Genomic DNA, 27,280 nt, shown 5'->3' on the forward strand with positions numbered 1-27,280 from the left:
GGACACAGGGGAGGGCCACGAACGGGCCACCAGCCTGGAGATGGGACACAGGGGAGGGCCAAGGACTGGGCCACCAGCCTGGAGACGGGGCAGGGACACAGGGGAGGGCCAAGGACTGGGCCACCAGCCTGAAGATGGGACACAGGGGAGGGCCAAGGACCGGGCCACGACTTTGGAGACGGGGCAGGGACACAGGGGACGGCCAAGGACTGGGCCACCAGCCTGGAGACGGGGCAGGGACACAGGGGAGGGCCAAGGACCGGGCCACAACCTTGGAGACGGGGCAGGGACACAGGGGAGGGCCAAGGAATGGGCCACGACCTTGGAGATGGGACAGGGACACAGGGGAGGGCCAAGGACCAGGCCACCAGCCTGGAGATGGGACACAGGGGAGGGCCAAGGACCGGGCCACAACCTTGGAGATGGGGCAGGGACACAGGGGACGGACAAGGATCAGGCCACCACCCTGGAGATTGGGCAGGGACACAGGGGAGGGCCAAGGACTAGGCCACCAGCCTGGAGACGGGACAGGGACACAGGGGAGGGCCAAGGACCTGGCCACCAGTCTGGAGACGGGGCAGGGACACAGGGGAGGGCCAACGACCGGGCCACCAGCCTGGAGATGGGACACAGGGGAGGGCCAAGGACCGGGCCACCAGCCTGGAGACGGGGCAGGGACACAGGGGAGGGCCAAGGACCGGACCACGACCTTGGAGACGGGGCAGGGACACAGGGGAGGGCCAAGGACTGGGCCACCAGCCTGGAGATGGGACACAGGGGAGGGCCAAGGACCGGGCCACGACCTTGGAGATAGGGCAGGGAAACAGGGGAGGGCCAAGGACCGGGCCACCAGCCTGGAGACGGGACACAGCGGAGGGCCAAGGACAGGGCCACCAGCCTGGAGACGGGGCAGGGACACAGGGGAGGGCCAAGGACTGGGCCACCAGCCTGGAGATGGGACACAGGGGAGGGCCAAGGACCGGGCCACAACCTTGGAGACGGGGCAGGGACACAGGGAAGGGCCAAGGACCGGGCCACGACTTTGGAGACGGGACACAGGGGAGGGCCAAGGACAGGGCCACGACCTTGGAGACCGGACACAGGGGAGGCCAAGGACCGGGCCACCAGCCTGGAGATAGGACAGGGACACAGGGGAGGGCCAAGGACTGGGCCACCAGCCTGGAGACGGGACACAGGGGAGGGCCAAGGACCGGGCCACGACCTTGGAGACGGGGCAGGGACACAGGGAAGGGCCAAGGACCGGGCCACCAGCCTGGAGATGGGACACAGGGGAGGGCCAAGGACAGGGCTACGACCTTGGAGACCGGACACAGGGGAGGCCAAGGATCAGGCCACCACCTTGGAGACGGGGCAGGGACACAGGGGAGGGCCAAGGACTAGGCCACCAGCCTGGAGATGGGACACAGGGGAGGGCCAAGAAACGGGCCACGACCTTGGAGACGGGGCAGGGACACAGGGGAGGGCCAAGGAACGGGCCACCAGCCTGGAGATGGGACACAGGGGAGGGCCAAGGACTGGGCCACCAGCCTGGAGACGGGGCAGGGACACAGGGGAGGGCCAAGGACCAGGCCACCAGCCTGGAGATGGGACACAGGGGAGGGCCAAGGACCGGGCCACGACTTTGGAGACAGGGCAGGGACACAGGGGAGGGCCAAGGACTGGGCCACCAGCCTGGAGACGGGGCAGGGACACAGGGGAGCACCAAGGACCGGGCCACAACCTTGGAGACGGGGCAGGGACACAGGGGAGGGCCAAGGAATGGGCCACGACCTTGGAGATGGGACAGGGACACAGGGGAGGGCCAAGGACCAGGCCACCAGCCTGGAGATGGGACACAGGGGAGGGCCAAGGACCGGGCCACGACCTTGGAGATGGGGCAGGGACACAGGGGACGGACAAGGATCAGGCCACCACCCTGGAGATTGGGCAGGGACACAGGGGAGGGCCAAGGACTGGGCCATGACCTTGGAGATGGGGCAGGGACGCAGGGGAGGGCCAAGGACCGGGCCACCAGCCTGGAGATGGGACATAGGGGAGGGCCAAGGACCGGGCCACGACCTTGGAGACAGGGCAGGGACACAGGGGAGGGCCAAGGACCGGGCCACCAGCCTGCAGATGGGACACAGGGGAGGGCCAAGGACCGGGCCACCAGCCTGGAGACGGGGCAGGGACACAGGGGAGGGCCAAGGACCGGGCCACCAGCCTGGAGATGGGGCAGGGACACAGGGGAGGGCCAAGGTCCAGGCCACCAGCCTGGAGATGGGACACAGGGGAAGGCCAAGGACCGGGCCACGACCTTGGAGACGGGGCAGGGACATAGGGGAGGGCCAGAGGCCAGGGCATATGCCTAAGAGATTGGGCAGGGACAGAGTAGTCCAGGCCCGCGGCCTCGGGATGGGGTAAGAACACAACAGAGGGCCAGGAACCAGATCACGGCAAGTTGTAGGGAGGGCAGGCAGGGCCCAGAGCCAGTGGCCCAGGGCAGGGCTGGAGCCAGCGAGCCCCTACCAACCCAAGCACCCGCCACATACCCTACCGCGCTCACTGCCTTAAGACTCTCTGAGGGGGAACGCTCGTCCCCCGTCCCGCCTCCCGCAGTCGACGTCCTATTGGCTAACGGCTATGTCGCTCAAACTCTCTCTCCAGTCTTCGGCGTCGTCTGTGCTCTCCCGCCCAATGGCCAGGCGGCAGGAGGCGGGCTCACCTGCACGCGCAGCGCCGAACCCGCGCGGCGCTAGGAGCGGGGGAGGGGGGAAGGCTCCGCCCCTGCGTCAGGTGACGCGACGCTTGGCGCGAGGACGGAGGGCAGCCGGAGCCTCTCAGCCGCTCACGTGGCCGCGCCAGCCAATAGGCCTCCCGTGGGGGCGTTGCGAAGGCGGGCGCCCGCCCAATGGGAAGAGAACGAGTGAGGGCGGCGCGCGGAGCGCAGAAGCCTGCGCAGCGGTGAGGCGAAGCGGGAGCAACCACTCGGGGCCGCGGGGGGGGGGGTGTGTGGAATGCGTGGATTAAACCATTCCCAGGGGCCGTTGGGGAGCGGGGGTGGGCGCCATCTTGTCGGTGCTCCCGGGGCGGAGGGGGTGCGACCGTGCGGGTGTTGGGCGCGGAGGATGGGGGTGGGGGGAAGCTCACAACCATCGAGGGGCGGGGCAGTGCTGGGGGCGGGGCCAAGCAGGGTGTGGCCGGGGCGGGGCTAAGGCACGGGCCTCAGCAGGACCGAGGCCTGGCGCTGGCCCCGTCGTGGTCCCCAGTGCTGAGCCTGGCCCGGTGGCGGCGGCAGCCCGGCGCCATGAGGTGCGTCGTCGGGGGAGGCAACGTGAAAGGTGAGCGGGGCGGCACCGGGGCCGGGGCGGGCCGGGGGCGCTGCCCCACCTCACCCCCTCTCTGCCGCCTCACCAGTCCTCGGCAAAGCCGTGCACTCGCTGTCCCGCATCGGGGACGAGCTCTACTTGGAGCCCGCCGACAACGGGGTAAGGGGCGCTGAGGGGGCCCGTGGCTCCCGACTCCGGGGAGGCGCGGGTCTCTGCCCGGGCGTCCAGGCCTTTGGGGCAGCGGGAGAGGCCCCGCACGGTGACGGCCGCGCTGTCCCCCCAGCTGTCCCTGCGGGCTGTGAACTCCTCGCGCTCGGCCTTCGCCTCCTTCCTCTTCGCCCCCCTCTTCTTCCAGCTCTATGAGAAGGGCAGCCCCCAGCCCGCTGGGGAGCTCTTCCGCTGCAAAGTCCTCATGAAGGTACCCGGCGCCTGGCCGCCCTGCCTCTGGGAGCCTGCGCCCCGGCGTCCCCTTCGGGTCCCAGTCCTTCTGCAGCCACGTGGGGCGGCAGGACAGGGTGACGGGTCCACACATCTGTCCTGTGTCTGCAGTCCTTCCTGGGCATCTTCCGGTCGCTGCCCTCGCTGGAGAAGACGGTGGGGAAATGCCTCATCTTGCTCAAGCCCCAGGCTAGCCGCCTGGTCGTGCAGCTCCACTGCAAGTACGGTGAGCGCTGGAGGGCAGTGTGTGGGCACCGGCGCCACCCAGGCTGCCGGGGCCACCCCTGCCCCGCTGAGCCCGTGCCTCCTGCACCAGGTGTCACCAAGACCCATAACCTGGCCTTCCAGGAGTGCGAGCGGCTTCAGGCCGTCTTCAGCACGCAGCAGTGCGCCAACAGCCTCTGTGCCCCAGCCCGGTGAGCAGGGCGGCTGTGGGGTGACAAGGGGCAGAGCGGGGCCGGAGCAGTGCGGCAGCGCCTGGGAGGGGGATGAGAGCGGAGAACTGGGAGCTGCAGGAAGCAGCGGTGGCACAGGGCTGGCACTGGGGCAATGCGAAGTGGGGATCAGGGGTGGCACTATGGGCAGAGCGAGGGGTTTGCAGATGGTATTAGGATGGGCACTGGCAGGATTGGGGGGACACTGGGATGGGTGGGGGGGCATGGCATGGGGATCGGGGGGGGGACACTGGAATGGGGATCAGGGTGGCACTGGGATGGGTGGGGACATGGCATGGGGATTGGGGTGGCACTGGGATGGGTGGGGGACACTGGGGATAGAAGGGGGATTGCTGGTGGGCAGGGCTGGCCCTGCAGGCCCCGGGGTGGGCACAGGGCCCCCAGCTCTGCGCATGCACCCCTGCCAGCCCCACGCACCACGGCCCCCCAGGGTCCTGGCCGAGGCCGTGGTCCACTTCCCCGCGACACTGGCTGAGGTGACGCTGGGCGCCGGCCCTGGGGGCAAGATCAGCCTCCGAAACTACGTGGAGGATGAGAAGGGTGAGCCATGACGCCTGGCGGGCAGCGTCTGCCCGCTCCCCTGGGCCGGGGCCCCAGCATGACCCCCTGATCCCCCCCCCCGCCCCCCCAGAGTTGGGCAGGACGATGGTGACGGAGCTGTGGCTGGCTGAGGACGAGTTCCAGACGGTGGCCGTGGCCCCGGGTACCTGCATCACCTTCTGCCTCAAGGAGTTTCGGGTGAGCCCCTACTGCGGCCCCCTCCCCTTTATGCCAGGGTGCTCCAGTTTACTCCTCTGCCTACCTCAGCCTCATCTTTGCCCCACAGGGGCTCCTGACCTTCGCTGAGGCCTCGAACCTGCCTCTCACCATCCACTATGACGCACCCGGCAGGTAGGACCAGGCCCCTGGCCGCCCCCTGCGCTCCCGTGCCGAGCCTCAGGCCCTCTGTGTCCCCAGGCCAGCAGTGTTCACCGTGGATGACCCCCTGCTGGAAGTGCACCTGGTCTTGGCCACCCTCTCGGATCCGGACAGCAGCTCGCAATCCCCCACGGCCAACGGGTAAGCAGGACAGTGCCCAGTGCTCCCAGCCTCGGCGGGGGTGACAGTCCCAGCTCAGCCCTCCAGCTGCCATCAGTAGGGGCCAGAATCAACAAGCTTCCCTCTGCTCCCCTTACTTGCTCTCTCCCCAACACAGTGCCTCTGACTTGCCTGCCCCTCCGGACGACTTCGCAGACGATCTTGAACCCTACATGATTGCCATGGAAACCAGCACCTATGAGGGAGGCTCCGGCGTGCCCCCCAGCCCCACCTTCCCCCTGCGTACCCCTGGCCCAGCAGACAGTGAGCCTGAAGAGGAGGAGGAAGAAGCTGTGCCAGGGACACCCCCTCACAAGAAGGTCTGGGATGGGCACGGGTGTACCTGGGGGACATGGGGACGGGCACAGCGCCCTCCCTGAGCCCTGTCTCTCCCCTCTTAGTTTCGCTCACTGTTTTTTGGCTCCGTGCTGACACCGGGAGGGCCATGCGTGGCCCCAACCCAGGAGGTGCTGGCAGAGGACAGCGATGGCGAGTACTGACAGCCCTGACGCCGCCAAGCTCCCTGGCCCCCGCGGGCCCCCCGCACTGTCCACAGCACCCCCGGCCTGCGAGCATGGCCGCACTCGGAGCTGGGCTGGCCCCAGGGCCCTTGCACGGCAGTGGCTGGCGCTGCCTGGGCGCCCCCTCTCTGGGGCTGGACGCCTGGGTTCCTCGTGGAACGGCTGCAACCGCGAACCAGGCACGTGGCTCCCCCCCGCGGCGTCACCCCCCAGCACCCAGGCGCCACAATGGGCACAGCTGGGCACTGCTGCCCCCCCAGTCCCAGCATCAGCCCCCAGACACAGGCACCCCCCCACGACCCATTACAAGTTTATTCCCAAAAAACCCCCTGCCCCCCCTCCACTGCCATCCTGGGGACAGGTTCCCCCAGTTGCCCCTCGCGTTCCCGGCCCCGGAGGGGTGTTTTTGGTACTGTGGAGTGTGGCGGGGGGGGAGGGGGATATTACAAATAAAAAAACGAATTGAAAGAAAAGCAACCTGATGCTGGGGAGGGCTGGGGCCCGCGGGCACCAGGCCGGGCCCCGTGCCCTCAGCGGGTGGGCAGCGGGCTGGTGGCTCACGGCTCACTTCTTGGCTTTGGCGGAGTTGCGGGGAGGGGTGACGGGGCGTCCCGCGGGGTTGAGCCCGCTGAACTGCCCGTATTTGCCCTTGTTCTTGTCGGCCGGCTTCAGGATCTGGGGTGAAGGGGGTGAGTGGAGGGCTTGCACGTGCGTGTCCCATCCTGTCCCCCAACCCTGCGGGCACGGGAGCCCCCCAGGTCCCCTCCTGCCTTGCGGGCACTGTGGAACCCCCAACACCTCTCCTTGCCCCCCAGTTCCACGTGTACCGGGGACTCCCTCTACTTCCCCTCTTGCCCCCCAACCCTGCATGCACCAGGACCGCCCTTCCCCTCCCTACCCCAGCCCTGCAGAAACCGGGGACCCTCCCGCCCTTCCCTCCTGCCCCCAACCCCATGGGCGTTGAGGGCCCCAGCCCACCTGGAAGGAGCACATGAGGGTCTCATCCACGCTCATCATGGCACCCGCGTTGTCGAACTCCCCACAGTAGTTGGGCGCCGAGAAGAGCGTCACAAGCTGGCGCTTGGCGAAAAACTCGTAGCCATCCTCCACCACCTGGCACAGGCATCAGAGCTGGCACTCAGCCAGACACCCCTTGAGGCAAATAACCACCTCGTGGGGCAAATACCCGCCGGGATCCTGCCCACGTACTGTCCAGGCAACCTCCCCACGGCAAATACCACTCCATGGGAGCAAACACCCACATAAAGCCCAAACACCCGCTGGGGCAAGCGTTCCCCTCTGAGGGCAAACACCTCCTTGGGAGCCCTGCCTGTAGAGACTAGGCATACCCTAGAGCAAATGCTGCCCTTGGGGGGCAAACGCCAGGTGCACAAACACCTGCCTCAGAGACCCAAATACCCGCCCAGGGCACAACCCCCTGCCCAGAGGACCCAGATGCCACTGGTACCTGGTGTGCCCTGCAGATGAGGTCCAGGTCGTGCTTGTGCAAGAATTTCGCCACCACCTCTGCCCCGAAGGTGAAGGAGACGCCGCGGTCGTTCTCACCCCAGCCCTGCACATCCTTGTCAGGGTCAGACCAGAGCAGGTCGCAGAGCAGGCCCTGGTCCGGCACGTCCGTGGGACGCATGATCCGCCGGATCTGCTCCATGGACTGCAGGTCGGGGGACAGCCCTGTGGGGGGTGCGGCAGCATCAGGCCCTGCCTCCTGGACAACAGGCCCCCCCAACAAGGGCACCCTCACGGCCTCTGACCCCTGACACTGCCCATGGGGTTGTGTCCCTGTGCCCCAAAGTCCCCCAGCAGGGCTGTGCCCAGTGCAGTGCCTGTTGCCCCCTCCAGCCCCTGGTGGCCCTTTCCCCCAAGCCCAGGTCCGTGTCTCCCAGCCCCTGGCAGGGCCTGGGTTTGTCCCCCATGCCCACCTCCATGGCAACAGAAGATCTTCTCGTCCACGATGGCAGCAATGGGCAAGCAGTTGAAACAGTCGGTGAAGGTCTTCCAGAGCTTGATGTTGTACCGCCGCTTGCCTGCAAGGCAGGTGGGCATGGCTGCCTCGCGCTGCCACCCAGGGGAACAAGGGGGTGTCCGGGGCTGCCCCCGGCCTGGCGCTGCCCTCGGCACAGCCACAGGGCTGGTTGGGTGGGCACACGTGCCAGGTGATACATCCAGAGCTGCATGGGTGCCTGTGGGCCCTAGGCACAGCTGTGACTGCAGGGGCCAACGACATGGGCTGGCACTGGCTCATGCAGGGGGTGTCCTGGGGCACACGGCCCTTTGTGGCCTCTGCTAGGGGTGGCTGGCACAGGGGTACAAAGGGGGTGCAGGGACAGGCGTAGGGCATTCCCCCTCGGCAGAGAAGCAGTCAGCGTGGTTGATGCTGGGTGGTACGTGGGCATGAGGGTGGCACCAGCACTCATGCCCGTCACAGGAGCCATAGATGCGGCTGATGCTGGGGCACACAGGGATGGCACGAGCGACACGGCTCTGGCAGAAGCACTCACACTCATCATAGAAGCCGTAGATGCGGTTGATGCTGGCACACTCGTGGTTGCCACGCAGCAGGAAGAAGTTCTCGGGGTACTTGATCTTGTACGCAAGCAGGAGGCAGATGGTCTCCAGCGACTGCTTGCCTCGGTCCACATAGTCCCCCAGGAACAAGTAGTTGCTCTCGGGGGGGAAGCCCCCGTACTCGAAGAGCCGCAGCAGGTCATAGTACTGCCCGTGGATGTCCCCTGGGGGAAGGGGGTGTCAATGCGACCCATAGCCCCCCAAGGCACCCTGCAGCTGGCCCTAGTATTGCCCATGCACGTCCCCTGGGGAGCACAGGGGTGTCACTGGGACTCCCAGCTTGCCACGGCATCCCAAACCTCCCCCCGCAGCGTCCCTCAGGGGCTCTCCCAGCCGCATGCCAGGGTGCCCGGCCGGCGCGCTGCCCAGCTAGCGCTCACCACAGATCTTGAGGGGCGCCTCCAGCTCCAGCAGGATGGGCTGGCTGAGGAAGATCTCCCGTGATTTAAGGCACAGCCCTCGGATCTCGTTCTCCGTCAGCTGCACATTCTTCCCTGGCCGTGACCCCTGGACTGGCACCGCAAGAGAGAGCGAGACAGGCATCAGGCACCCAGTAAGGACTCCCCACGCCCCTCAGAACTGGCACTAGGGAAGAAACCGGTGTCAGCGACACTGGCACAACCTCAATACAGCCAGAGACAGCCACCCTGAGCGCACCCACACAGCACGCTTGGACAAGACGGACATGAGAGAAGCAGCACCCACAGGCTGACAACGGAGGAGACGGCCCCTGCCTGCCCCCAGGGTGGGCACGGATCAGCCCTCCCCCCTCTCCTGCCAGAGCCAGGGTTGTGCTAGGGCATCACAGCCTGTGACCCTGCTGGGCCTGAGGCACAGGGACTCCCTGAGGCTGCAACACACCCATGCCCCCCCTGCGCCCCCTGAGCCTCCAAACCCCTTCCTCCTCGCTGATCTCCAGCCTGACCTCCTGGTGCCCACCAACCTGGCCCCCCTGACTCCCAACACAGCCCCCACCCACAGCCCCTCCACACCGCCTCCGGTCCTATCCCGAATCCAGCAGCCCCACTGTCAGCTCCTCACTCCCCTGAGCCCCAACCTCAACATCCAACTCCAGAAGTCCCTGCCACCCCCTAAATCCACCTTGCACCCTCCGTACAGCCTCCAAACCCCATAGCCCCCCAAACCTAACCCCCAGACCTCTGCACAGCCCCTGAACCCCACAGCCCCCCAGACCTCCCTGCTGCCTCCCAAGCCTCCTAGCCCAATATCTAACCCTCACCTTCTGCACAGCCCCCCCATCTCCAGCCCCGCAACAGCCAGTCCCAAGATCCCCATCTCTATCTCCCCCAACATGCAGTCCCCAGGCCCAAGACCTCCTATCCCCCAAAGCCAGCCCCTCAGTACTCCCAGTCTCTCCCAAACCCAAATCCCAGCTCCAAGACCCCCCAGTTCCTCCCAATCCCCCAATACCCAGCCCCTAGGCCCCCCAAGACCCATCCCCACAACCCCCAGCCAGGCTCAAGGTCTGGACCTAATGCACTGGTACTGCATGGGGCCTTGGGGACCCCACCTATTGCCCCCCAACCAAGCAACTGCCCCCTAGGGCTTGCAGACTAATAACCCCTCTAAACAAGTACCCCGGACCTGACACTCTCTCCCTCACCAAAACCAGGCCTAGGAAACCCCCCCTGGGGTCCCCAGCACTGCCCCCCAGTCCAGTCCCGACACGGGCTAGGGGGTGGGGGCCCAGGACGGAGCAGGGTGGCCCTAAGGCAAGTCCAGGGGGAGTCCCTGGGGCAGTGGGGGGGGCTCTGAGGAAGTTGGGGAGCCGGAATGGGGGTGTTTGAGGCAGTTGAGGGGTCCCCAGGGCAGCTGGGGGGGCCCTGAGGAAGTGTGGGGGGGAGGAGCCCGTGGGGGGGGGGTGAGGCAGTGGAGGAGGGCATGAGGAAGTGGGGGGGAGTCCAGGGAACTTGGGGACCCCGGAAGCAGTAGGGGGGGGCCGGAGGCAGTTGGGGGGTCGGGGCAGCTGGGGAGGCCCTGAGGAAGTGGGGGGGGCGGGGCATTTGGGGGGGCCCTGAGACTGTGGGGGGGGCTCTGAGGCAGCTGGGCGGGCCCACAGGCGTTTGGGGGGCGGCGGGGCACTTGGGGGGCCCTGAGGCGGGGGGGGGGGCCCTGAGGCGGTGGGGGCAGTTGGGCGGGCCCGGGGGCAGTTAATGGGGGCCCGGGGGCAGTTGGGGGCCCGCGGCCGCGGGAGGCCCCGGGGCGGGCGGGGCCGGGGCCGCGGAGGGCCCGGGGCAGAGCCGCCGCCGCCGCCGCGGCGCTCACCCTCCAGGAGGCGGCCGATGATGGAGTCCAGGTTGAGCTTCTCGGTGTCCGCCATGGCCGCCAGCCGCCCCGGACGCCTGGGCCCCCACGCGCGCGCGCCGCCCGGCCCGGCCCGGCTCCGCCCCGCCCCGCCCCGCCCCGCCCCCGCCGGGCGCGCGCGGCCGCCGGCCAGAGGCGGCGCCCCCTGGCGGCCTGGAGGCATCGCGCCGCCGGCAGGGGACGGGGGACCGGGGGATGGGGGGATGGGGGACACTGGGGCATGGGGACACGGGACAGGGGACGGGGGACGGGGGGGACAGGGGACAGGGGGACAGGGGGACACGGGACACGGGGACACGGGGACTTGGGACACAGGGGCATGGGGACACGGGACAGGGGGACAGGGGGACAGGGGACACGGGGTCAGGGGGACTTGGGACACAGGGGCATGGGGACATGGAATAGGGGATGGGGACATGGGACACGGGGATGGGGTCGGGGGGACAGGGGACACGGGGGACATGGGACACGGGGACTTGGGGACATGGGGATGGGGGAGAGGGGACACTGGGGCATGGGGACAGAGGACAGGGGATGGGGCGGGGGACAGGGGGCATAGGGACACGGGGACAGAGGATAGGGGGACACGGGACAGGGGACATGGGGATGGGGGACATGGGGACATGGGACACTGGGGCATAGGGACACGGGACAGGGGATGGGGGATGGGGGACAGGGGGACATGGGGACATAGGGACACGGGGACAGGGGTACATGGGACACTGGGGCATGAGGACATGGGACAGGGGACAGGGGATGGGGGATGGGGACAGGGGACAAGGGGAAATGGGTACAGGGGAACACAGGGACAGGGAGACATGGGACATGGGTACACAGGACATGGGACATGGGGACGGGGACAGGGGACATGGGGATGGGGACACAGGGACAGAGGATGGGGACACAGGGATGCTGGGACATGGGACACTGGGACAGGGGACATGGGGGCACAGGGACATGGGGATGGGGGACACGGGGACATGGAATATAGGGACATGGGACACAGGGACATGAGGACATGGGGACATGGTGCACCCCCCCATCATGGGGACATGAGGACGGGGGCAGCCCACAGCACAGGGACACGGGGCCCTGGGAGCAGGGGGCCCCCAGCGGGAGGGGGCTGTTGCAGGGCAGGAGCCAGGAGGTGGGGGTGCACGTGGGGGATGAACCCCCTGGGGCTGGGGGTCCTGCGTGGGGCAGACCCATGGGACCCTCCTGAGGGACAGACGCCAAAGGGTTTGGCTGCTCGTGGGAGTGGGCTCATGCAGGCATTGCCCCCACGTGGGGGAGGCCCCAACCCTTATATAAGACATCAGAGAATCTACACCGCCCCCCCCCCCCCCCCGAGGCAGAAGGGCGAGGGACCTGGCAGGCGGCAGTCGTGGCCATGTTTCGGGAGGGCCCGCGGGGCGCCCCAGGGAGGAGCTGCCTTTTCCCGCAGCGACGGGCCACCTACCCTTAACTCTGCCCACGGCCCGTCGCTGCCGTGCCCGCACCCACTGCTGGACGTGGTGTCCCCAGCTCGCTCTGTGTCCCCTCGATGTCCCCGGCTCGCTGAGGGGCTGGAGACCGTGGAGGACAGAGGCTGGCAGGGCCCGGGAAGGGCAGGGCAGCGCAGGGCACCGGGGCCAGCACCACATGTGGCACCACCCGTGGCACAGGACATGGGCGCTGGCACTGGCGTGGCCCAGCAACCCCAAGGTGAAAGCGCTGCGCCCCAGCCCTGCCCGTGCACCTGCACCCCGTCCGTCTGTCCATCCATCCATCCACCCTGTCGGATGGGCACTGTCTGCTCTCTGCCCCTGCCACCGTCCTGCTCGCTACCCGGTGGCCCATCCCATGTCTGTCTGTCCTTGCCCAGCCGTCCGTCCCACCAACCCTCTGTCCATCTGTCCAGCTGTCTGTCCCCCGACCACCCAGCCCCATCCTCTCCCACTTGGGCTGCCCCTGCCACCCTGGCGCTGGGTACACACTAGCACACAGGCTAGGCACAGGCTGGGGGAGGTCCATGGGGTGGAGATGGGCTGGGAGGTGCCCACGGGGTGGGCACCAGCTGGGAGATGCCCCCGGGGTGGGGATGGGCTGGGAGATGCTCATGAGGTCGGGATGGGCTTGGAGGTGTCCATGGGGTGGGCACCAGCTGGGAGATGCCCACGGGGGGGGGGGGAGGGGGGATGGGCTGGGAGGTGTCCACAGGGTGGAGATGGGCTGGGTGGCACCTGTGACCGGGTGGCACAGCTTGGCCCCGGGGTAGAGAAGCGGGAGAGAGCCTGTGGCGCTTCGGAGGAGAGTGGACCTTGCAGGGCTGGGAGAGAGGGCAGTGCCCATGGGCAAGGTGGGGCATTTGGGAGGAGCCATGGGGAGGGCAGGGCCAACCCCCACAGGGGGCGGAGCCTGCAGGGAGGGGTAAGGCCCAGAGCCTTCCTGCTGCTGTCCCTTGGTGGTTTCCAGGGCCCCCCAAATGTCCCTTGGCAGCTTCCAGCTCCCCCCCCACTGTCTCCAGGTCCTTTCCAGGGCCTCCCAAATGTCCCTTGGCAGTCTCCAACCCCCCACAGCTGTCCCTTGGTGGTTTCCAGGCCCCCCCAGCTGTTTCTTAGCAGTTTCTGGGCTCCCCCAGCTGTCCCTTGGCAGTTTCCAGAGCCCCCTAGATGTGCCCCATTCAGGCTGTGTGGTGGCTGCGGTGGTGCTGTGTGGGGCACGGCCAGGGAGGGGGCACAGGGCTGGCCCGCAGCGGGACACAGGGGTGCAGGCTGGGCACCCCGTCCTGACGACACCTCTGCCTGGCTGTAGGGTGTCCGGGGGCCCGCCTGGTGCCCGCCCGCAGCAGCTCCCCGGGGGCGGCACAAGCGGCTGCCGTTCGGCGGCGGTGTGGGGGCACAGAGCCCCTTTGTGCCACCCTGCCCTGGCCCCACGCGCCGCCCCCCAGCCCACCCCGGGCACCCAGCCCAGCCCAGAGCGGTGCACCGGGTGCTCCCCCGGTGCCTGCTGTTGCTGACGGTGACGGCTGTTGCTGTGACGCTGTTGCCACCCCCGCCTCCCTGGGGGGTGCCCGGACACCTGGGTCCCCCGTGGCACACCGAGGCCGTGGCAGCGGGGCAGGGGTGGCACGGGGGAGCGGAGGGGGGGGCTGAGTGCCCTTTGCCCCCCACCGCATTCGGGGGACAGCTGCAGCCCCCCGTGCCCCGCTGCTAATTGCAAGGGCTAATTAGTCCCCGAGGTGAGGGCGCCCAGGCAAACAGGCAGCGAGGACGGCCGGGCGCCGGCAGCGCCGAGAGCTCTGGGCGCCAAAGCGGGCCCCTCCCGGGCTGACCCCCCGGCAGCTGGGAGAAGGACCCAGGCGTCCGAGAGCCCGGGCCGCCGCCCGCGTCGCCCCGGGGCCGGAGCCCAGCCCCGTACGAGCCAGCCGAGAGTCCCCGCGGGCGCCGCGCCGCGCCGTCCAGAATAGCTCCCGGCCGCGGCGCTGACATTTCCCCGCCGCCTGGTGTCGGGTTGTCGGCTGTCCCCAGGCGACCCGGCGCCGGCCGTCCCCAGCCCCGGCCGGGCCCGGGGGGGCCGGGGGGGGCCAGGCTGCTCTGCGCTGCGCCAGTCCCCGCACCCACCCCCTGCACCCACCCCACTGACCCCCTGCTCCCCGCACCCCCTGCACCCACCCCCCTGCTCCCCGCACCCACCACCTGCACCCACCCCACTGACCCCCGCACCCTGCCCCCCCGCACCCACCCCCTGCACCCACCCCACTGCCCCCTGCATCCCCTGCACCCACCACCTGCACCCACCCCACTGCTCCCTACACCCTCTGCCCCCCCCACCCACCCCTCTGCCCCCCTGCTCCCCGCACCCCCTGCACCCACCCCACTGACCCCCGCACCCTGCCCACCCCGCTCCCACCCCACTGCCCCCCTGCTCTCATCCCCTGCCCTCCTGCTCCCCGCACCCCCTGCACCCACCCCTCTGTCCCCTGCACCCACCCCATTGCCCCACTGACTCCCGCACCCCCTGCACCTCTTGCACCTACCCCACTGCCCCCCTGCACCCTGCTCCCACCCTACTGCCTCCTGCCCCCTGCCCCCTTGCACCCACCCTACTGCCCCACTACCCCCTGCCCCCCCCGCACCCACCCCACTGCCCCCCTGCCCCGCCCCCCGCCCCGCCCGCGGCCGGCTGAGCCCGGCCCCCTCGCAGCCCCGCCCGGGCCGGGGCCGGACGGAGCCTCTGCCGGGTCAGCGACCGCCGCCGCCGCCGGTGGGTGCCCGCGCGTGTGCGTGTGCGCGCGTGTGCGCGGGGAATGTGCGCGGGAGCGTATGGGAGTGTGCGTATGAGTGTGCGAGCGTGTGCGTGTCTGTGTGTGCGAGTGTGAGCGTGTGCACGTGTGTGTACGCGGGGGACACACAGCTGCGGGGAGGGAGCGGCACGGGTGTGCAGCGGCTGTGCCCCCGAGTGGTTGTGAGCGGGTGGGGTGTGCGACGGGGAAGGCGCGCGGGGTGGCGGTTGCGGGGCTGTGCACCGGGGTGCGGGCTGCAGGGCTGGGCTGTGCGGGGCCAGGTGTCTAGGGTTGTGTGTGGGTGAGGTTGTGACTGTGTGCGGAGGGCTGTGCTTGCGGCTGTAAGTACCCGCTGTAGTTGCGGCTGTACGTACCCGCTGCGTTTGCAAGCGCCAGCATGCGCCTGGGCACAGCGCTGCGTGGGATGTGCTGCGGCTGTGTCGGTCGGGCTGTGCGGCAGGTGGCCGTTGTGCAGCTGTTGCAGTGTACGAGGGGCCGGGCAGCACCGCGCAGCGCGGTCGCCGGGCCGGGGGCTGCACACGTGCCGGCGGGCAGGCGGTGACCGTGGTGGCGGCGGTGACGTCGTGGGCAGCTGGAGCCCTGAGCCGGGGGGCGTGCGGCGTGGCAGCTCCGTGGGGGACGGGGGGACGAGCCCGGCCTGGCCGCCTCGGGGACAGGGGTGCCCCGGCTGGGGCAAGGGGGGCTGGCACACTGGGGACGCACGGGGACACCCCCGTGTCATCTCCGGACCCAGCCTCCCACCGGCAGCACCGCACGTTCCCGCTCCTGGGTGGCACGGTGACCTCATCGATGACATCACTGGTGCCAGGGGAAGGGCAGCCCATGATGTCACTGCGGGAGTGGCCAGCCCTCGTGCGAGGGTCCCTGCTCTTGCCTAACCTCGTGCGAGGGTCCCCGATCTCACCCACTGCCAGCCCTCGTGCGAGGGTCCCACTCTCGCCAGCCCTCGTGCGAGGGTCCCGCTCTCGCCCGCTGCCAGCCCTCGAGGATGCGAGGGTCCCCGCTCTCGACCACCCTCGTGCGTGGGTGCTGGGGGAGCCCCCCCGCTGGCCCCGGCCCGCGGGAACAATCGGGCTCTGTGCTGCCGCCGGCCGGCCCCAGTAATCCGGGGCACGGGGCCGGGGCCGGGGGCACCCCAGGGCGGCGAGGCGGCGCCTGGGCTTTAAAGGCCCCGGTGCTGCCCGGCAGCGCAGGCAGAGCCGCGCCGGAGAGCCGCCGTGCCACGCGTCCCCGCGCCCTCGCCGCCTCGGCCACCTCGCCAGGTACCGGCGGCGGGGCCCAGGGGTCCTGGCAGGGGGGAGCGGGGGGGGGCGGGGGGCGGCACCCAGGCTGGGGGTGCCGGCAGCCCTCCGGCTGTGCGCCCGTGGGGGGGCTGCGCCGCGGGTCCCATCCGCCCCATGGGGACACCCTGCCACCCCCCCGCCCCGGTACAGTCACCCTGCACCCTGCTGGGAACGAAAGCACCGCCATGGTGGGGGGGCAGCCATGGACTCCTGGGCCCTTCGCCCCAGGGCACCTTGGGGGGGGGCCCCAGGGGATTACGCTAATCTCCCCGCAGTCTGCGCCGGGGCTGCCGGGTGGCCGGCGCCGGCGGGTGCCGCGGGCGGTGGGGCGCAAGCAGGGTGATGCCGGGGGGCGTGCGGATTCGGGGGGCCCCGGCGAAGCCTGGCTGACGCCCGCCCACCCTGTGTCTTGCAGCCGCACCGCCGCCGCCGCCGGGATGGTGAGTGGGGCCGGGGGCGGCTGCCGGGGTGGCTGCGCCGTGCCCCCGCGCGTGACCCGGCCGGGACAAGGGGCCGCTTTGTCCGGGAGCCCTGGAGGCTGGCACTGCCCCGCGGCCCCCGTGGGCTGGGAGCGGGCGCCTGGGCACCCGTGCCCCACGCCGGCCGCCCCCTCGGCCCCGTCTCTGCCCCACGCCAGCCCCGTCTCTGCCCCATGCCAGCCCCATCTCTGCCCATCTGTGCTCCACGCCGGCCACCCCCTCGGCCCCAGCTCTGCCCCATGCCAGCCCCGTCTCTGCCCCATCTCTGCCCCATGCCAGCCCTGTCCCTGCCCCACGCTTGCCCCATCTCTGCCCATCTGTGCCCCATGCCGACCACCCCCTCGGCCCCAGCTCTGCCCCACACCAGCCCCATCTCTGTCTGTCTGTGCCCCACACCGGCTGCCCCCTCGGCCCCAGCTCTGCGCCATGCCAGCCCCGTCTCTGCTCCACACCAGCCCCATCTCTGCCCCACGCCAGCCCCATGCCAGCCCATCTCTGCCCGATGCCAGCCCCGTCCCTGCCCCATGCCAGCCCCACGCCAACCCTATCTCTGCCCCACGCCAGCCCCTTCTCTGGCCCATCTCTGCCTGATGCCAGCCCCGTCCCTGCCCCATGCCAGCCCCACGCCAACCCTATCTCTGCCCCACACCAGCCCCGTCTCTGGCCCATCTCTGCCTGATGCCAGCCCTGTCCCTGCCCCATCCCAGCCCCGACTCTGCCCCACACCAGCCCCATCTCTGCCCCACACCAGCCCCGACTCTGCCCCATGCCAGCCCTGTCCCTGCCCCATGCCAGCCCCACACCAGCCCCATCTCAGCCCCACGCCAGCCCTGTCCCTGCCCCATGCCAGCCCCACGCCAACCCTATCTCTGCCCCACACCAGCCCCATCTCTGGCCCATCTCTGCCCCACACCAGCCCCATCTCTGCCCCACGCCAGACCTGTCCCTGCCCCATGCCAGCCCCACACCAGCCCCATCTCAGCCCCAGGCCAGCCCCGTCCCTGCCCCACGCCAGCCCCAGGCCAGCCCCGTCTGTGCCCCCGCAGCTCTCCGTGGACCAGATCAGCGCAGAGCAGCCGCTGAGCCTCAAGGAGGCAGCCTGGGCCGAGCCGGGGGGGCCCTGCCTGGGCTGTCCTTGCGACGGGGCCCCCGACAGCCCCGAGGCCCCCGAGGGCCCCCTGGACCCTGCCGGCGCCCCTGAAGCCTACGAGCTGCTGCAGAGCGCCCTGCGCCAGGAGGGGCTGCCCCGCACCCTGGACCGCACCGCCCAGCCCCGCACGGGTAGGACGGGGGCCGGGGGGGCCAGGCTGGAAACGTGGGGCGCGGGGGGGGGGAGGGTCAGGCCTGCGCCAACGCTCGCCCCGCCGGCAGGGTTCGGCCCGCCGGACCTGACCGTCTGCATCCTGGGCGCCCCCACCGCCTTCCTGCCGGTGCTGCTGGAGGGGGGCACCCGCTGCCCAGGTGCGTACGCGCCCCCCCCCCAAACCCCGTCCCAACGCCGCACCGCGCGCGTGCCCCCTGCCGCAGCCGGGCGGCTGCCGCAGCCGGTCCCCCCGCAGGTGCCATGCTGCTGTGCCTGTCGCCCGCCTGGGCCAGCCGGGTGCCCTCGGAGACGCGGCCCGGCGCCTGGTCCCTGCTGCTGTCCCGCGCCGTCTCCTTCGAGGCGGGGGGCCGCAGCGCCCTGGAGGCCTTCGTGCCCCCCCGCCGCGCCGCCTACGCCACCGGCGCCTTCGCCGCCGCCCCCTGGGCCGCCGAGCTGGCCCGCGACCTCGACTGCCCCACGGGCGGCTCGGCCCCGCTCGCCCGCCTGCTCGAGGACCCGCTGGCCGCCCGCGGGGTGCTGGCGGCCCGCGCCGGGCTGCCCGTGCCCCCCACGCTGGCCTTCGCCCTGCCGCGGCCCGGGGGGGCGGCGCCTGCCCTGCCTGTCCCCGTCCCCGTCCCCGCCGAGGCGGCTGGGCTGCGGCTGGTGCGGCTGGGCGGCGCCGCCGGCCAGGACGGCCTCGTCCAGGAGGAGGTGGGCGCCTTCCTGGGGAGCGCCGCCATGGCCCCCTACAGCCAGGTGGGCCCCGGGGGCCGGCGCTGCGGGGCGGCCGTTGGGGGGGGCGAGGCGACGCGGTGTGCACGGGCGGCGAGGTGGCCTGCGGGGTGGCAGGGGGTGTCGTGGCTGTGCGGCTGTTCGGGGTGACGCTGGGTGACGTGGTGGTGCACGCAGGTGGGGGTGCAGCCGTTGGGGTGGCACGGGGGTGACGCTGTGGTGCGCACAGGTGGCGTTGCGGTGGTTGGGGTGATGCAGGGCAACACAGCAGTGCATGCAAGTGGCAGTGTGGCTGTTGGGGTGACATGGTGCTGTGCATAGGTGGCGGTGCGGCCGTTGGGGTGACGCGGGGCAATGCGGCGGTGCATGCAGGTGGCAGCGTGGCTGTTGGGGTGATGCAGGGTGACATAGCAGTGCACACAGGTGATGATGTGGCTGGTGGGGTGACATGGCGGTTGATGCAGGCAGCGGTGCGGCTGTTGGAGTGACACAGGGTGGCATGGTGGTGCGCATAGGCGGTGGTGTGGCTGCTGGGGCGCGGGGCGTTGCAGCGGTGCGGCGGTAGGGGTGATGCGGGGCGCTGTGGCGGTGCAGCAGTTGGGGTGACACAATGCTGTGCGCAGGCGGCGGTGTGGCTGTTGGGATGGCGTGGGGCACCACGGCGGTGCAGCGGTTGGGGTGACGCGGCGCTGCGCGCAGGCAGCAGTGTGGCCGTTGGGGTGGCGCTGTGGCGGTTGGGGTGGTGCGGTGCTGTGCACAGGCGGCGGTGCGGCCGGCGGGGTGACGCGGCGCTGTGCGCAGGTGGTGGTGCGGCCGGCCGGGTGGCGGTGGCGCGGCAGCGGCGCCCGCAGCACCCACGCGAAGGCCGAGGGGGCGGCGGTGGCGCAGGCGGTGCAGGGCCGGCTCTGCGGCCTGCGGGAGGAGGAGAGCGTCCTGCTGGAGGCCCTGGTGCCCACCGCCCGCCTGCCCACCCCCGCCGGCCCCACACGTAAGCCTCGCCCGCTGCCGCCATCTTGGCTCCCTGGGGCAGGCGGCCATCTTGGACTCCGACAACCCCCTGGGGGGGAGTTCAGCCAGCTGGGATCCCCCCCAACTGCCAGGGCAGGGCGCGAAGGTGGCCGCTCTGGACCCCCATGGTGCCCTGGGGTGGGGTGGGAGGGGGCCATCTTTGACTCCCACAATCCCCTTGGGCTGGGGGGAAGGTGGCCATCGTGGCATCCCCCGAGCCTGGACAGGGAGGGGGCCATGGGGACCCGAACGGGTAGGGGTGGGGGCTGCTGTGCCACCCCGGGAGCCCTCGGGGCTGGGTAGTCGTGGCCCCTGGGGGGGCGGAGGGTGGGCGGCCCCCCAGGGCGGTGGGGCGGGGGGCACCCCGCGCCCGCCCGCCCCTGCCCTCGTCCCTCGCCCCCCAGGCAGCACCTCCCCGAGGCCGCCCATGGCCCTCCGCATCTGCACCGTGGTCTGCCGCTCCTGGGGCGACCGCCCCCAGCTCTGCCAGGTAGGCCCCACCCCCGGCTCTGCTGGCCCCGCCCCCGAGGGCGGTGGGGCAATGGGGGGGCCCTGGCCCCAGGGGCTGGGCGGAGTGTGGCAGTACATGGCCCCGCCCCTAGGAACACAGGAGGCGTGGCCATGAACATCCCCGCCCCCTGGCAGCTTGGGGGCGTGGCCTTGAACATCCTCACCCTCGGGTAGCTTGGGGGCGTGGCCACAAACACCTCCTGCCTCAGGGGGCGTGACCAAAGGCATCCCCACCCCTAGGCAGCATGGGGGCGTGGCCACGAGCAACCTCCCACCCCCCCAGCAGTGTGGGGGCGTGGCCACGAACACCCCCACCCCCAGGCAGCTTGGGGGCGTGGCCACGAGCAACCTCCCCGGGGGGCGTGGCCATGAACACTCCCAACACCCAGCAGTGTGGGGGCGTGGCCACGAGCATCCCCACCCCCAGGCAGCTTGGGGGCGTGGCCAAGAGCACCCCCACCCCCCTGGGGGCGTGGCCGAGGGCATCCCCGCCCCCTGGCAGCGCTGTCCTCGCAGGTGGCATGTGGCGTGGGGCGGGCCGAGGCGCCGGTGCGCCACGGGGCGGCGCTGCCCCAGGGCCTGGACTCGGCCCTGCAGCAGTGGGGCCTGACGGAGCCGGGCCAGCGGCAGGCCCTGGGTGCGCGGCTGCGGCGTGCCGCCGAGGCTGCCATGGCCGCCGTCCTCGACATGGAGGCCGAGCTGACGCCTGAGCAGCGCGGCGGCGCCCGCGTGCAGACCGACGTCATGGGTGAGCGCCAGGCAGGCCGTGGGCGGGTGGCGGGCCGGGCCGGACCGCTCCCCGGGGCTGAGCGCGGCGGCGTCCCCGTGTCCCCCAGGCGTGGACTTCCTGCTGACCTGTGTGGGCGACTCGCTGGAGCTCATGGCCCTGTCGGCCAACACGCAGCGGTGCCTGGAGACCTGCGGGCTGGCCGAGGCCATGGGGCGCGCCGTGGGCGAGCCCGCCGGTGACCTGCCCCGCCTGCTCGCCGAGACCATGCTGCACCGGGCGCAGCGCCACCTCGTAGAGGGCAAGGACATCCTGCTCATCGGGGCTGGTGGCATCGGCAAGAGCTTCGTCTGGGACGCGGCCCGAGACTACGGCCTTAAGGTAAGAGCCGGGGCCGGGCCCGGCACCGACCGCCCTCAGTGGGTTTCAGAGTGAACACCCAGCGTGGGCCGCAGCCGTGCTCCCCCCACGGCTGACTCGGGCGGGGGCCGTGGCGGCCCCAGCGTGGTGACGCCGGCCGTGTCCCTTGGCGGGGGGGGGGGGCGCAGATCCACCTGGTGGAGTCGGACCCGGAGCACTTTGCGGCGGGGCTGGCGGAGACCTTCCTGCCCTACGACAGCACTGAGCACCGGCGCGACGAGGAGCACGCCGAGCGGGTGGCCGAGCTGGTGCGGGCCCGGGGGCTGCGCCCCCACGCCTGCCTCTGCTACTGGGACGACTGCGTGGTGCTGGCGGCCCTGGTGTGCCAGCGCCTGGGGCTGCGCACCAACCCGCCCGCCGCCGTCCGCCTGGCCAAGCAGAAGAGCCGGACCCACCAGCACTTGCTGCGCTGCCGCCGGGGCCGCCCGCCGCCCGCCGCCTACGCCGTGCCTTGCTGCCCCGTGCAGAGCCACGGCGACGTGGAGCGGGCCGCCGCCGCCCTGCCCTTCCCGGCCGTGGCCAAGCTGGAGTTCGGGGCGGGCGCCGTGGGCGTGCGGCTGGTGGAGAGCGCCGGCGAGTGCCACGCGCACGCCGAGCGGCTGTGGCGCGACCTGCGGGCCGACGCCGACCACCCGGGCATCGGGCTAGGCTGGGGCAACGCCATGCTGCTCATGGAGTACGTGCCGGGCACCGAGCACGACGTGGACCTGGTGCTCTTCGAGGGGCAGCTGCTGGGCGCCTGGGTGTCCGACAACGGCCCCACGCGGGTGCCTGCCTTCCTGGAGACGGCGGCCTGCATGCCCTCGTGCCTGCCGGCCGACCGGCAGGCCCAGCTGGTGCGGGCGGCCCACCAGTGCTGCCTGGCGTGCGGGCTGGCCGACGGTGTCTTCAACGTGGAGCTGAAGCTGGGGCCGGGCGGCCCCCGCCTGCTGGAGATCAACCCCCGCATGGGCGGCTTCTACCTCCGCGACTGGATCCGCGAGGTCTACGGCGCCGACCTGCTGCTGGCCGCCGTGCTGGTGGCCTGCGGGCTGCGGCCCGTGCTGCCCGCCCGGCCCGCCGCCCGCACCCACCTGGCCGGCGTCATGTGCCTGGCCTCGCTGCACGGGCCGGCCCTGCGCGCCGGCGGCGGGCTGGCGGCGCTGCGGGCGCTGCAGGCCCGCGGCCTCGTCCGCCTCAACCTCCTCTTCGAGCAGCCCGAGGCGGGCGAGTACGAGGAGCCCTACCTGAGCGTGGCCTGCGGCGGCGGGACGCACCGCGACGCCTGCCTCCGCCTGCTCAGCCTCTGCCAGGCGCTGGGCATCGACTCGCCCTGCTACCCCGTCGCCCACTTCCTCTCCCACTTCAAATAGCCCCCGGGGAGCGAACGGGGGCCGGCGCCGCACCGGCTCGCCTGGGTTCCCACCGTGGGCACCCCGCCGCCCCGGCCGGCCACCTCCCCGGCTCCCCCGGCACCCCTATCCCCTGGCACCCTCCAAGCCCCGTCCCCAGCATCCCCATCCCCTGGCACCCCCCTCCCCGGCACTCCTCAAACCCTGTCCCCAGCACCCCCTTTCCCTCGCATCCCCCTCTTGGCGTCCCCACACCATGGCACTCCTCAAACCCTGTCCCCAGCATCCCCATTCCCTGGCACCCCCCTCCCCTGGCAACCCCACACCACGGCACTCCTCAAACCCTGTCCCCAGCATCCCTGTCCCCAGCACCCCCTTTCCCTGGCACCCGCCTCTTGGTGTCCCCACACCATGGCACTCCTCAAACCCTGTCCCCAGCATCCCCATTCCCTGGCACCCCCCAAGCCCTGTCCCCAGCATCCCCATCCCCTGGCCCCCCCCCATGCTCTCGCACTCCCAAACCTTGCCCCTGGCACCCCTTTCCCCTGGCAGCCCCAAGCCCTGTCCCCAGCATGCCTGTCCCCTGGCACCCCCTTCCCCTAGCACCCCCACACCATGGCACTCCTCAAACCCTGTTCCCAGCATCCCTGTTCCCTGGCACCACTGTTTCCTGGCACCCCCAAGCCCTGTCCCTCGGCTCCCCCAAATCCTGCCCCTGTCATCACCGTCCCCTGGCACCCCCATCCCCTGGCACCTGCCCAAGCCCTGTCCCCAGCATCCCTGTCTCCTGGTGCCCCCATTGCCTACCCTGGCACCCCCATCCCTTGTACCCCCAAACCCTGCCCCTGTCGTCCCTGTCCCCTGGCACCCCCATCCCCTGGCACCCCAAACCCTGATCCTGGGTACTTTGTCTCCTGCCACCCCCCGGCCCAGCACCCCATGCCTGGCACCCCAAACCTTGCCCTGGCACCCCCCTGCCCCAGGTGGGTGCAGTGTCCCCATGCAGGACAGCGCCCTTGGGGACACCCCAGCCCTGTCCCCAGCGCTGTGCTCGCCAAGGCAGGCCAGAAGGGTGAGCAGAGCCTGCCTGCGCTCAGCACCCCGGGGGGCTGGGGCAGCCCCAGCAGCCAGCGCTGGGAGACCCTGCAATAACAAACCAGCACCAGGGGACCCTGCAATAACAAACCTGCATGGGGAGACCCTGCAATAACAAACCTACATGGGGAGACCCTGCAATAACAAACCTGCATGGGGAGACCCTGCAATAACAAACCAGCACCAGGGGACCCTGCAATAACAAACCTGCATGGGGAGACCCTGCAATAACAAACCAGCACCAGGGGACCCTGCAATAACAAACCTGCATGGGGAGACCCTGCAATAACAAACCTACATGGGGAGACCCTGCAATAACAAACCTGCATGGGGAGACCCTGCAATAACAAACCAGCACCAGGGGACCCTGCAATAACAAACCTGCATGGGGAGACCCTGCAATAACAAACCAGCACCAGGGGACCCTGCAATAACAAACCAGCACCAGGGAGACCCTGCAATAACAAACCTGCATGGGGAGACCCTGCAATAACAAACCAGCACCAGGGAGACCCTGCAATAACAAACCAGCACCAGGGGACCCTGCAATAACAAACCTGCATGGGGAGACCCTGCAATAACAAACCTACATGGGGAGACCCTGCAATAACAAACCTGCATGGGGAGACCCTGCAATAACAAACCAGCACCAGGGGACCCTGCAATAACAAACCTGCATGGGGAGACCCTGCAATAACAAACCTACATGGGGAGACCCTGCAATAACAAACCAGCACCAGGGGACCCTGCAATAACAAACCAGCACCAGGGGACCCTGCAATAACAAACCTGCATGGGGAGACCCTGCAATAACAAACCAGCACCAGGGGACCCTGCAATAACAAACCAGCACCAGGGAGACCCTGCAATAACAAACCTGCATGGGGAGACCCTGCAATAACAAACCTGCATGGGGAGACCCTGCAATAACAAACCAGCACCAGGGGACCCTGCAATAACAAACCTGCATGGGGAGACCCTGCAATAACAAACCTACATGGGGAGACCCTGCAATAACAAACCTGCATGGGGAGACCCTGCAATAACAAACCAGCACCAGGGGACCCTGCAATAACAAACCTGCATGGGGAGACCCTGCAATAACAAACCAGCACCAGGGGACCCTGCAATAACAAACCACTACAGGGAGACCCTGCAGTAACAAACTACTGTGGGGAGACTGTATGATAAGAAACTATCCCTGGGGAGACCCTATGAAAATAAACTAGCATAGGGGAGCCTCTCCCATAACATAAAACCTCAGGGAAGGCTGACAATAACAACCCAGGGCCCTGGGAGACCCTACAATGACATGCTAGCATGCCTGGCCCAAGTCTCCATGTCTTCACTGTCCTAAACAGCACCCAGTGGAGACCCACCAGTGCATTTCCTCTCAGTCCAGGGAGAGCCTACAATAACACCCCAGTGCACACCACTGTCTTATGGCAGGGTCACAACAGTGGTGGCCAACAAGCCAACAATAATGTCATGATCCTACAATGGCACAGCAGCATCCTCAAGTGACCCTACAATAACAGCCTGTGCGAACAGCTCGGGAGCCCAGCTAAGCCCACCGCACCAGCGCAGTGCTTCTGTCACAACTCTGAGTGAAGGAGACCCTACAATAATACACAGCCTGGGCATCCTGGGGGCCCTGCAATAACACACAACTTCTCCAGTCCCTGGGACCCTATTGTAAAACTGGGACCTCTTGGAGACCCTACAATAACACTGGGACCCCAAAATAGCAGTAGTCTGTGTAGTTGCTGAGACCCTAAGACAGCATTGTACCCTACAATAACACAGCCCATGCCTGTCCTATGACCCTACAATAACACCAGTGACCCTATGATAACACGCAGCCCATGTAGTCCCCACAACCCTACAATAACAGTGTGACCCTACAATAACATGCAGCCTGTGTACTTGTAGCCATGAGCCTACAATAACACTGTGACCCTACAGTAACATGTCGCCTGCGTACTCCCGTGACCCTACAATTACACTGTGACCCTAGAGTAATGTTGCCTGTGTACTCCCATGACCCTACAGTAACATACAGCCTGTGTACTCCCGTGACCCTACAATTACACTGTGACCCTAGAGTAACGTCGCCTGTGTACTCCCATGACCCTACAGTAACATGTAGCCTGTGTACTCCCGTGACCCTACAATAACAGTGTGACCCTACAGTAACATGTTGCCTGTGTACTCCCGTGACCCTACAGTAACATGTCGCCTGTGTACTCCCGTGACCCTACAATTACACTGTGACCCTACAGTAACATGCAGCCTGTGTACTCCCGTGACCCTACAATTACACTGTGACCCTAGAGTAACGTGTGAGCAAATCGAGCGGCCTGAGATGTGGTTAGGCGTTGCCGTCTGTGTGGAGCGCGGGGGCTCTGTGCCCTTCCTTCGAGGTGCCATCACAGCCAGACTCCGTGAGGTCACAGCGCCGGGCGATGACATCACAGAAGGGGGCGGAGCCCCCAGGCAGCGGCCCTGCCACCCCAATAAAGGCCGTGCGCACCCGCCGCCTCCCTGCGTGGTGGGCGCCGCGCGTCCCCGCGGCCCTGGCGCTGCCTGCCGCCCTGCGCCAGCGGTGACATTTCAGCCTGACTCCTGCCCTTTGGCCACAGCCGGGCAGAGACCCCCGCGCCGCAACCCGATCCCATCCCAGGCACGGCGCCACCCCGGGGGCTGGGGACCGCGGGCCCGGAGGGCCGCTGCCCGGCTCCGCGGCGCCCCGCACGCGGGCTGCCCCCCTCGCCTGTGCCAGCCCCGCCGCCTGGGGACACCAGCTGTTCCCGGCCACCTGCCCGGCTCCGGTTACCGGCGGGGAGGAAGCAGCGGAGCCGGCGGGGAGCCAGGGCCGGGGCAAGGGAGGTGCTGGCACCCGGGGAGCCCGCGGACAAGGGTGGCCCTGGAGCCCCCAAAACCCAGCAAAGCCCCGGCACGGCCTGACACAACTCAGCAGAGCACGACAAAGCCTGAGAAAGCCATGTCCCGCCTGGCACAGCCTGCAACAGCCCCAAGAAACCCGGCATCCCAAAGCACAGGCTCGCGCGGCGCTACCTGCCTCGGCACAGCCCCGAACAGCTCAAAACAGCCGAACGCAAACTGGCACAGCCTAAAACAGCCCCAAACAGCCCAGCAAAATCTGAAACAGCCGAAAAAAGCCCAGCACAGCCTGGCATGACCTGAAAAAGCCCAGCTAGCCCAGTACAGCCCAAAACCGCTTGACAAAGCCCAAAACAGCCCAGCAGAGCCCAGTCCGGTCCGGAACAAGCTGCCATAAGCCCAGAACAGCCCAGCGCAGCCCCAAAAATGCCCAGCACAGCCCAGCACCACCCGACAAGCCCGGCACAGCACC

The 27,280-nt window shown here is 69.4% G+C and overlaps 3 protein-coding genes across 7 annotated transcripts; 2 read left to right on the plus strand and 1 right to left on the minus strand.

Annotated features, from left to right (window-relative positions):
- The first annotated feature begins 2,615 nt into the window (after positions 1-2,615).
- RAD9A (RAD9 checkpoint clamp component A) lies at positions 2,616-6,293 on the plus strand. 4 transcript variants are annotated; one of them, XR_011141211.1, is made up of 12 exons: positions 2,617-2,964; positions 3,233-3,341; positions 3,418-3,488; positions 3,613-3,747; positions 3,879-3,993; positions 4,084-4,183; positions 4,630-4,762; positions 4,854-4,960; positions 5,049-5,113; positions 5,180-5,281; positions 5,418-5,619; positions 5,701-6,293. XR_011141211.1 is itself a non-coding variant. In XM_068944151.1 (12 exons), exons 1-12 carry the CDS (start codon positions 2,644-2,646, stop codon positions 5,797-5,799), a joined length of 1,536 nt encoding a protein of 511 aa, XP_068800252.1. In that variant the 5' UTR covers positions 2,636-2,643; the 3' UTR covers positions 5,800-6,293. The 4 variants fall into 4 exon arrangements, 2 of the variants coding, with proteins under 2 accessions (XP_068800252.1, XP_068800253.1); XM_068944151.1 differs by having other exon boundaries at positions 2,636-2,964; positions 4,653-4,762; XR_011141210.1 differs by lacking the exon at positions 5,049-5,113 and having other exon boundaries at positions 2,616-2,964; positions 4,653-4,762; positions 5,114-5,281.
- On the minus strand, positions 6,119-10,811 carry PPP1CA (protein phosphatase 1 catalytic subunit alpha). 2 transcript variants are annotated; one of them, XR_011141212.1, is made up of 8 exons: positions 10,693-10,811; positions 8,787-8,918; positions 8,340-8,570; positions 7,761-7,865; positions 7,289-7,512; positions 6,799-6,933; positions 6,280-6,495; positions 6,119-6,149 (listed from the first exon to the last, which is right to left on the minus strand). XR_011141212.1 is itself a non-coding variant. In XM_068944153.1 (7 exons), the coding sequence occupies exons 1-7, from the start codon at positions 10,745-10,747 to the stop codon at positions 6,385-6,387; spliced, it is 993 nt and encodes a 330-aa protein (XP_068800254.1). In that variant the 5' UTR covers positions 10,748-10,811; the 3' UTR covers positions 6,119-6,384. The 2 variants fall into 2 exon arrangements, 1 of the variants encoding a protein (XP_068800254.1); XM_068944153.1 differs by having other exon boundaries at positions 6,119-6,495.
- Positions 10,812-17,585: 6,774 nt separating this feature from the next.
- On the plus strand, positions 17,586-26,410 carry CARNS1 (carnosine synthase 1). The gene is made up of 8 exons (XM_068944154.1): positions 17,586-18,059; positions 18,150-18,239; positions 18,338-18,837; positions 19,615-19,801; positions 20,226-20,311; positions 20,848-21,079; positions 21,168-21,439; positions 21,607-26,410. The coding sequence occupies exons 1-8, from the start codon at positions 17,732-17,734 to the stop codon at positions 22,828-22,830; spliced, it is 2,919 nt and encodes a 972-aa protein (XP_068800255.1). The 5' UTR covers positions 17,586-17,731; the 3' UTR covers positions 22,831-26,410.
- The last annotated feature ends 870 nt before the right edge of the window (positions 26,411-27,280 follow it).

This window comes from Struthio camelus, chromosome 5, assembly GCF_040807025.1.
Source record: "Struthio camelus isolate bStrCam1 chromosome 5, bStrCam1.hap1, whole genome shotgun sequence".
NCBI lineage: Eukaryota > Metazoa > Chordata > Aves > Struthioniformes > Struthionidae > Struthio > Struthio camelus.